At 34.7% G+C, this 10,990-nt stretch overlaps 1 protein-coding gene across 3 annotated transcripts in view; it reads left to right on the plus strand.

Annotated features, from left to right (window-relative positions):
- The window catches only part of LOC115213196 (calcium/calmodulin-dependent 3',5'-cyclic nucleotide phosphodiesterase 1A), a 720,553-nt gene that overhangs the window by 597,858 nt on the left and 111,705 nt on the right, over nt 1-10,990 (plus strand). For all 3 annotated transcript variants that reach the window (XM_036508297.1, XM_036508301.1, XM_036508304.1), the window contains exon 5: nt 8,483-8,596. In XM_036508297.1, coding sequence (XP_036364190.1) covers nt 8,483-8,596 — 114 coding nt within the window. The remainder of the gene's footprint in view (nt 1-8,482; nt 8,597-10,990) is intronic.

The following is a 10,990-nucleotide window of genomic DNA, read 5'->3' on the forward strand; positions in this document are numbered from 1 at the left end:
TGGCCAGCTGGGGGTATTAAACCAAGAGACAGGCTTTGTCATGTAAGAAAATGAAGGGAATCTGTAACACCTGCTTTGGTGATATGGCCCAGAATGTGTGTGTGTGTGTAGTAGATGAACTGTTTGACATCTAATGAGCAATATTCTGAGGAGTAAACATGTCTATTTGTCCCTGAATTGCTAAACCAACAAAGTAGCCATTATGTGCTTGACTTACTTGTTAGAAATACCAGCCATATTTGCTTGTATCACATCACGCTATCTTAAGAAAGGATGGACAATGTAATACTAGAGATAAAACAATACAGGTTGGTACCAGCCATGAATGCCTTTGAACATAGGTGTATTTTGAAACAAGAACTACAAATTTGTGAGGCATGTAGTTTTTCTTACCTGTATTAAGTTTTGACTAAGTTCTTTGTGGCAACCTCCACTACCAAATTTAGATCATAAATTCATGCTTAGAAATATTTTGTTACAAGAACACATGGATATACATGTGTGTGTGTGTGTGTGTGCATGTGTTTGTTTGAGAAAAAGAAATGGTTGGTACTCGGCATTTAGCAATGAATGTCACAGTGTGCTATCAATTGGTAGAGACATAGAAAGTGTCTGGAAGTTTAATTCTTGTTCTGGCTCACTGTTATATCCAAATTCTACTGCGGTCAACTTGGTTATTTCAGCATTGATAAAGTGCCATTCCAAGTTTGGTGGAATTACTAAAGTGTCAGACAAGATGCCTTGCCACATTTGTTCCGGTTATCTTTATTCTGAGTTTTTGGTTGGTAGATTAAATTCAACACCCAGTTTATGACCACCAATTCAAAAATAAACAATTCAATAGTATAGTTAATTTTATTTTATTTCTTTTAATATAGTAACCCTTTCGTTACTAACCCGGCTGAAAGTGGCTCTGGCTCTGTAGTACAAATGTCTTGCTTACATAAATTTTGAATCAAAATCTTCCACCAAACCTTAGTCACAATTTATGTTCCCTAACACTAGCTGAATGATAACGAAATTATTTCAGTAAATTCTTTGTTATATTTAGAGTAATTGAAAGAAATACAGAGCATCTCAAAATAAATACAGTAACGAAAAAGTTAAGGAAGATTGGTAGGTAACCTTACTGAATTGACCTCAATACAGTCTAATATACTTTAGATACTTAGTGACATTTTAAAATGTAATATCTGCTACCTTATTTACATGTATATATGCGTGTGTGTGTTTGACATTTTTATCTCATAATTTATAATTTATACAACCATAACATATGAACCACAATTTATACTACCATTTGATTTTTTTACAAACAATTTTGTTGCTCATTATTGGTGTCTTTCACAACCTTATGATTTTAATGCATAATTTGCTTCCCTTTTTTTTTTTTTTGTACTACAATGAAAAACTCGTAAATAGAACCAGGTAAAATCTATGATGAAATACACTCCTTGACAGCTATATTTTCTAGTACACAATAACCCTCTCTCTCTCTTTCGGAGAGGCACTGAGCAGCAATATGCACACATACACACACGGCAGTAACTTCCACCTACCGAATTCAATCACAAAGCTCCGGTCGGCTCGGGGCTACCCAAAGTGCCACGCAGTGGGACTGAACCCGAAACCATGTAGCTAGGAAGCAAGCTCCCTAACCACACAGCCATGCCCATACAAGAAACAGTTATAATGGTTATAATGTTTTTTTTGTATGCAAAACATAAAATTTTACATCCATTTCAATCTATTTAGTTGTATAATTAGTTTTTACTAGCTGTACTTGAATTTTCTTGAAGTTAATACAGAACCATGAAATAAATATAAATATATATAGCTGCAGCATGGCTGTGTGGTGAGAAGCTTGCTTCTAAACAACATGGTTCTGGGTTCAGTCCTACTGTATGGCACGTTGGGCAAGTGTCTTCTACTATAGCCTCAGGATGTCCAAAGCCTTGTGAGTGGATTTGGCAGATGGAAACTGGAAGAAGCCCAACGTATATATATATTACAGTTCTATATTTAAGAGATGAGGAATTATGTACATTATTTACATTTGATGGATATTTGTCCTCATCTTGTTTGTTGTTAACACAACGTTTCAGCTGATATACCCTCCAGCCTTCATCAGGTGTCTTGGGAAAACCAGATTCGAAATTTCCCCAAGACACCTGATGAAGGCTGGAGGGTATATGAGCTGAAACATTGTGTTAACAACAAACAAGATGAGGACAAATACCTGTCAAATGTAAATAATGTGTATGTGTGTGTGTGTGCGTGTATTTGTGTGTCTATGCTTGTACCCCAAAACATCACTCGACAACCGGTGTTGGTGCCTTTATGTCTCCGTAACTTAGTGGTTTGGCAAAAGAGACTGATAGAATAAGTACTAAGCTTACAAAGAGTAAGTCCTGGGGTCGATTTGTTCTACTAAAGGCAGTGCTCCAGCATGGTCACAGTCAAATGACCAAAACAAATAAATGAATATTATTCTAAGTATTTTTTTTCTAAAACATTTGCTTCTCCTCAAGATGGTGCGGTCTGAAGAAAGAATATTTTGAAAACCACATAGTTGTACACTACTTATCTCTGCTACTTTGAGACTTCTACTCTCACATTTTATTTTTACATCAAAAAGTGAATGTATTGTTGAAAATGATACAAGCAATCTTCTATGATTAAAATTACTGAAGGTACATGGCCTAGTGGAGGCACATGGCCAGGTGGTTAGAGCAGTGGACTTACAGTCGAGGGATCGAATCTCAGACCAGACGATGTGTGTGTGTTTATGGGCAAAACACCTAAGCTCCACATGGCTCCGGCAGAAGATAATGGCAACACTTTGCTCACTCTTTCGCCACAACTTGCTCTCACTCTTTCCTCCTGCATCTAACAGCTCAACTATGATGGACCAGTGCCCCATCCATGTAAGGAACCCATAAGCTGATGAAACCAGGAAACCGGCCCTTATGAGCCAGACATAGCTCGAGAAGGAACAAACAACAAACAAAATTATTGAAAATATATTCTTAACTTTGGAATGGAACAGAAGATATAACTGTTCATCGTCATTGTTTTTATTCCCACTTTTTCATGCTTGCATGGATCAGACAGAATTTATTGGGGTAGATTTTCAATGACCAGATGCCCTTCTTGTGGCAACCCTTGCCTGTTTCTAAGTATTCCTCCTTGGCCTGAGAAGTTTTTCACAGAAGAATGAAAATGAATGTTGCTTATTTTCAACTATTGAGCAGTGCCAAGACAAAAATACACACATACACATGAGCTTCTTTCAGTTTCCATCTACCAAATCCACTTGTAATACTTTGGTAAGGTCAGAGGTATAGTAGATGTTTGCTTAAGGTACCACACAGCAGGACTAAACCTGAAATTGCAAATTTGGGAAGTATGCTTCTTAACCACACAGCCATGTCTACATCATCATCATCATACCTTCATGTTCCATGCGGGCATGGGCTGAACAGTTAAACCCATTCATGCTGATAAGCCATTTAAAATAACAATTTATAAGGGTATAAAACAAATACTTCATACAAATTGTGATTTGTGTATGATCTGTATTAAAGAATGAAACATGTTCTTAATGTGTATGCAGTCTGTATCAAATGGACTTCAATGAAATTTTTTACAATTGTTATTTAGGTCAAAATCATAGTATCTGTGAATTTTCAGACAATTTCATTCATGAGAAAAACTTCAGCATGAATGGGTTAACAGGATCTTAAGTGTCCAAAGACTGCATTGTTAGAAGCTGTAACTTGCCTGAAGCCCTTGATTTGACCAAAATAAAATATATCATCATCATCATCATCATCATTGTTTTTACATCCATTTTTCCATGCTGGCATGGTTGGACAGACTTTACAAAGGTAGATTTTCTATGGCCAGATGCCCTTCTTGTCGCCTGGCCTAGATTCCCGATGATACAGGCTCATTCTGTGAGTCTACAAAACTAAATTGCATGGAGCTGAGTTAAACTGTTATCAAATCATGTGTGTGTGTGTGTGTGTACATACAAATATGTATATGTGTGTATGCATCAATTAATAATAGATATTTGCTAAATGAATTGTCTTATGAATAATAAATATATACCAATAAAGATGTTCACATCATTTATATAATATAAATGGTGTGAACATATGGCTTCAATTTCATTCCATAGTTTATCAGTCTTGAATATGCTATAAACGTGTGTATGATAAATGATGTCTTTAATATCATTCCTTAGTTAAATTAACACTTTAAAAAAAATCTTGCATAGGTAGACCATAGGAAAATAATATTAACGATAAATTAAGATAGTTACTTTAGATTGAATAAGTAAAAAGATATGATTAGTTACGCTCTATATGAAGGTGAGAACGAATTTGATAAGTTAAAGGTTAGTATTTGGAAAAGAAATACAGGTGGGAGGGACATTCTTTGATGATGCAATCCTGAGACGTCAAGAATGAAAAGGATATTGAACAGTGAGTTTTGGAAGATGGTCATAATATCATATTTTTAAAGAAAAGGCGGCGAGCTGGCAGAAACGTTAGCATACCCAGCGAAATGCTTAGTATTTCACCTGCCATTACATTCTGAGTTCAAATTCTGCCGAGGTCGACTTTACCTTTCATCCTTTCGGGGTCGATTAAATAAGTACCATTTACAAACTGTGGTCGATGTAATCGACTTAATCCCTTTGTTTGTCTCCTCTATGTTTAGCCCCCTGTGGGCAATAAAGAAATAAATATATTTTTAAAAAGATGAAAAATTTTGGTAGTAATTCTTTTGTGTTAGCCCCAGTCAGTTCTGTTGAAACAACTCAGTACCACAGAGGTAGTCAATATATTTACAAGGTGCAGACCACAGATCCAGTGCTCCAGATATTTACCATTTTGGGAACTATGTCATGTACTCCAAGTTACAAGATCTTATCATATAAAGTACAATGTCCCAGTCTGTGAATGTTGCATTCCCTGCTATGTCAAGTATGTTCTTGCAAAATCGTTGTTGTGTTTGTTATTGTCATTTAGTTACAGATTATCCTCGCTTAAGCAGACCAGTTGCATAAACTTACAATCTATAAAACCGCTAGTAACATTTTGACCAATTATAAGTCAATTGCTCATCAGTATAAAAGTATACACACTTACCACTTGCTCCCTTCCCTCGATTACTCCTTTATACACTTAATATTTCTCTTTCTCGTGATCCCTATGCTTCTTTTGCTCTTTTTTATTTTCCTTCTGATGAAAGACTAACGCCTGAAATATTAAGGTTCTTTCTTCACTGTAATGGAAACCTAATGCTATATTCATTAAACTCCATCCAGTTCATTTTCGTGTTTATTGTCTTTACAAACACACACACACAATATATATGTATATACACACACCAATATATATATACATACAATATACACACCAATATATATACATACATACATGCATATATGGGTACAGGACATCACCAAAGGTGCAAATAACATGAATTACATAAACAAATGAGTTAAATATGTAAACAACAAGAAAAAAAATGGAAAACAGGACAACTAAACACAGAGAAAGGACCCTTCATCAGTTGTTGGCTGCCTATCTACTCTTCATTTCCGGCATTCAATGACAATGAGTCTTCAAAGACAGTTGGTCCCATAAATTCATCATCATCGTTTAACGTCCGCTTTCCATGCTAGCATGGGTTGGACGGTTCAACTGGGGTCTGGGGAGCCCGAAGGCTGCACCAGGCCAGTCAGATCTGGCAGTGTTTCTACAGCTGGATTCTAAAGTAAAATTTAGGATTTATGGAGAGTCAAAGCTGGGAACAAAAACATGACAGTGGAGACATACAGGGAAACCGAACGAAAACAAATATGGAGGGTTGTTAGACCAGGATGAGAGGAAAATAGTGAATGCTGTGAGGATAAGTATTATAGAATAAGTACTAGCCTTACAAGACGAAGGTGGCGAGCTGGCAGAAACGTTAGCACGCCGGGCGAAATGCGTAGCTGTATTTCGTCTGTTGTTACGTTGTGAGTTCAAATTCCGCCGAGGTTGACTTTGCTTTTCATCCTTTCGCGGGTCGATTAAATAAGTACCATTTACGAATTGGGGTTGATATAGTCGACTTAATAACTATGCCTATCCTTGTTTGTCCCCTCTGTGTTTAGCCCCTTGTGGGTAATAAAGAAATAAGTACTAGCCTTACAAAGAATGTCCTGGGGTCAATTGGCTCGACTAAAGGCGGTGCTCCAGCATGGCTGCAGTCAAATGACTGACACAAGTAAATGAGTAAAAGAGCATACAATAAAATGGATGGGCGAGGGTATTATGTGGCCATGAGGGTGGGTGGTGGGGGCAGTGACCCAAAATGTTTGAGAACCTCTGCTGTAGATGTACTCTTATGATGGTGTTGTTCAAGTATTGCCAGAATTTTGAAGGAGAAGAGGTTTAAAGATGATGTTGTAGAAGTATCGTTGGAATTATATTACTGAAGTGTTTTTAGAATAGCCTTGCATAAATGGTTTTATGATGGTGCAGCAAAAGTGTGAAGTGTTGTAGTGTTGTTTTGAAATTTTGTAGAGGCTTTGTTAAGATGGTATTGTAGGTTTGCTGAAATGTGTTATTAGCAGAGTATTGTAGAAAGTGTTATCATTCTTTTTCTTTATACTTATTTCAGACATTAGGCTGTGGCCATACTGGGGCACTGCCTCAAAGAACTTTTAGTCAAACGAATCGACCTCAGTACTCTTATTTTTTCTAAGACTGGTACTTATTCTTTTGATTGCTTTTGCCGAACTGCTAAGTTACAGGGATGTAAACACACCAACACCAGTTGTCATGCAGTGGCGGAGAACACACAAACAACAGGCTTCTTTTCATGTCCATCTACCAAATCGACTCACAAAGCTTTGGTTGGCTCGAGGTTATAGAAGTGGTACTGAACCCAGAACCATGTGATTGGGAAGCAAGCTTCTTACCGTATAGCTATACTGATATTAGAATGATTTTGTAGACGCAGGAGTGGCTGTGGTGGTAAGTAGCATGCTTACCAACCACATGGTTCTGGGTTCAGTCCCACTGCATAGCACCTTGGGCAAGTGTCTTCTACTTTCGCCTTGGGCCGACCAAAGCCTTGTGAGTGGATTTGGTAAGTGGAATATATATGTATATATGTGGATTTGGTAATATATATGTATATATGTGTGTGTTTGTGTCTGTGTTTATCCCCCAACATCGCTTGACAACCGATGCTGGTGTGTTTACATCCCCGTAACTTAGCGGTTCGGCAAAAGAGACTGATAGAATAAGTACTAAGCGTACAAAAAATAAGTCCTGGGGTTGATTTGCTCGACTAAAGGCGGTGCTCCAGCATGGCCACATTCAAAATGACTGAAACAAGTAAAAGACTATGTTGACTGGATTATCTATTAGTGGTGTGTTCAATGGTTGTAAAAGTATTTCATGATGCTTTTTTATAACACATTGTTACGGAAATATTGTTGGGATATTCTTGTAGATGTGTTCTGAAATATTATTAGATTGGTACCATAGTAGTGTTGTTAACACAGTGTTGTACAAAGGTTGTGATGTTGTAGATTGTTGTAAATGTGTTACTGGAGGTTGTGGAAGTTTGATTAAGATTTTCTCTTGCAACATCACACATAGACATCCTTGACAACATAGACAGAACAGTTACACAACATTTTGCCAGGAAATCACAAATTGCCTGAATGGTTTTGTAGAATTGTTATAGAAGTGTAAGAAAGGTGTTCTGGTGGAATGGTTTTTGTAGAATCGTTGTAGAAATGTTAGAAACGTGTTCTGGTGGAATGATTTTGTAGAATCGTTGTAGAAATGTAAGAAAGGTGTTCTGGTGTGTTGTAGAAATGTTGTAAAGATAGTGTTGTGGAGTTGCTCTTCCATTTGATTAATGTTTGTACAACAAACTGTGCTCTTAATATGTTCCTCGTCTATCTCAATGACAATATGCTGTTTTGGCTGTGTAGCTTACTGCTGTTATTGATCTGTCTTTGATCAGCACTAACAGAACGCATATATAATCAAAGTCATATCAGTTCTGATCATCCTATCTATGTTGTCCAATGTGCTTTCCCATTCCCGCAACAGTAGAGCATGATGTGTTTATGTTTTAACAGGTCAAATTATCGCAAAAAAAGCCCCCACCATGAGATAATCTGTGAATCTACATTGTGTGCAGCCTGGCTTGAAATGTATTATTCATTGTTTATTTGTATTATTTTTATTTGTAGTTTGTTGCAAATTTTTGTGCAGTGATTGGATACCTTAGCCTTAACTTGAATATTTCTTCATCTATCTGATAATATTATTTGTGCAGTAGTAGTATGATGAATCCTCTTTTCTTTTTTTTTTTTTGTGTGTGTACTATGCATATTACTTATCCAATATAAATTTTGTGTATCACCTGCCTCTATTTGAAAATTCCACTATTTCAGAATGCGGCAGATATATGACCGTGTTTTCAAAGATGATATCCTCAAGGAAGATTTGTTGAAAAACCTTGCTTATGCAGCCGATGTATTAGAGGCTGTGCATATTGATGAAACAAAGTAAGTATATAGTTAATATTCATGCACTTTATCTAAATGCTGTAATAATAACTGATTAAAAGCAATTTAAAAGATATATTTTGCTTTTGAAATTAATTTCTTACATTATGCTTAAAATATAGTGTTGATTTACAAGGAAAACGCTAAAATATAGATTTAAAACAAAACTGAATTTAGGAAGAAAATAAAACTTAAGTTAAAAGTTATTGTGAACTTTATATTTAACAATTTTTCCCAATGTTTTTAAACAGTTTGTATCAGTATTATTTGACTCTATGGATGCTAAAATACAAAAATATAAAAATAGGCAAATCAGCTGTTTAATTTTGTGTCTTTTTTATATTGAAAATAAAAAGGTAAGAGCAGTATGTTATATTTTATGAGAATAATCCAGATTTCATTCTATTTAGTATGTAGCTTATCATTCTGAGAAATATGTATATTATTGTAAAATACATTCATTTCAGTTGTTTTATATTCAATAGAAATATATTTTCAATTATTTGTATTGTATTCTTTCGGAAAGTAAATTCTAGATCTACACATTCTGCTATTAATAAGATTAGATTCTTAAAAGAGAATTTTAAGAGTTATATTAGAGAATTATTTTAATTTATAGCAAGATTACATTATATTCAAAGCAAATTTCTTCATTACTACTTAATGAAGATATATAAAATATATGTCTCCCAAATCTCTTTGACCTTAAAATGTTTATATCACATTTAATGTGCAATAGATTATAATTCTCAAAATACAAAATATAATAATCAAAACTGAAAATAATGTCAAGTAAAGTGTTTACTCTTTGAATCTCATACCTTCTGGTATGTTATGTCCAAGATCAAGACTCATAATTTTCAGTAGTTCAGTCCATTAAATGTACACAAGTATTTTGGAATCATACTTTTAATGTTATAAACAGTGGAAGCACTGAGTAAGTAACTTGTTGATAAACTACTGAGATTAATAAACATTGCTGTGGTTGATTGCAATAAGCTCGTCAAACACAAGAAAATCAGTGATTGACCCTATTTTTCACCCTTACATTTGAGAAATATTGATCAATGATTGAATTTCTATATTCTTCTAGTGTTACTCTCTTAATATTCTTTTCAGTTCTTTTTATGAATTTTCTTAAAAAGATTTTTTTTTTTTTGTTCATTGTTATTGATTTCTATACATTAGTATATTCATCCAATGATTGCAAATTTCTGACTATTGATATCCATCGATAGTTTGAAAATCCATCCAAAAGTAGTTCGAACATGCAGTAGGCAGATTCTCATTTTGGTCTATTATGGTTAAAATTAAGTTAGTTCTATTATTTAAAATTTTTACTCAAATTAATTGTTTTATATTATACTAGCAGTATCGCCCGGCGTTGCTCAGGTTTGTTTTGACCCTTTAGAATTGGAATTTTTGAAAAAAATTTTGCATTATGTAGCTTGTTATTCTCTTTAAGTGAACATTTTTCTGGTTGAAATACACTGAAAACTGGCCACGCAGCAGTCAAAAAATAGCGATTTTCATAGAAAAAAAGCACCTTTTTAATGTAAATAATTTTTGGTGTTAACATGGTCCAATTTGAATTATTTCTTCTATGAAGGAAGAGCAAGCCTTCTTCTATCATACTCTCAATTTTGGTCAACTTGCGCTGCAGGGTTTCGGAGGAGATAGTGTTAGTTGAAGGCTACCAAACCTGCCATACAGACAACTTTAGCTTTATATATATAGAGAGATTTATAAAAGAAGCAAAGACTGATTGAGCTATTAATTTAAACTTTCATCAGTCATATTAAAAATCAATCATTAATGATGAAAGCGGTATTTAATACCAAAAGGTATTCTTTATATTCAAGCTTAACATGGATGCCTTGTTAGAACATCAAATACTGCATTATTAGCCTAGAGAATTTGTCAGTCATGGGCACCAAAATTCCCAGTATTTTCTGATTTAAATTATTAAGCTTATTCTGCAACTCATGAAGTTCCAGTGTCCTTATCAACTCCACTTTAAATGATAACCGACAGAATGGCATCAATATTTCAAAGTATTTGAACTTATCTCAATAAAAGCCTGGCTTATTGAACTGAGCTATGCACTGCATGTGTTAATCAGATTCTCTATAAATACCATTTATTTCAAAATGTTTCCTCGTTTCTTTTGTTAATAATGCAAATGTATTTCTGCAATGTTTTGTAGTTTTCAGCTCCACATTATTCTTGTCTTCATATTTTCAAATCAGATTTATTGAATATTTAATTTTGACAGTAAAGAGTTCCCCTTTAATAAGTCTTTCTACAAATGTCTACAATGCTATTCATTGTTTCTTCAACTTCCTCAGAAGGTTCCACCAAGTTTAAGACTTGCTCAAAGTTCAATAATATTAC

Source organism: Octopus sinensis, linkage group LG1, assembly GCF_006345805.1.
Source record: "Octopus sinensis linkage group LG1, ASM634580v1, whole genome shotgun sequence".
NCBI classification, from domain to species: domain Eukaryota; kingdom Metazoa; phylum Mollusca; class Cephalopoda; order Octopoda; family Octopodidae; genus Octopus; species Octopus sinensis.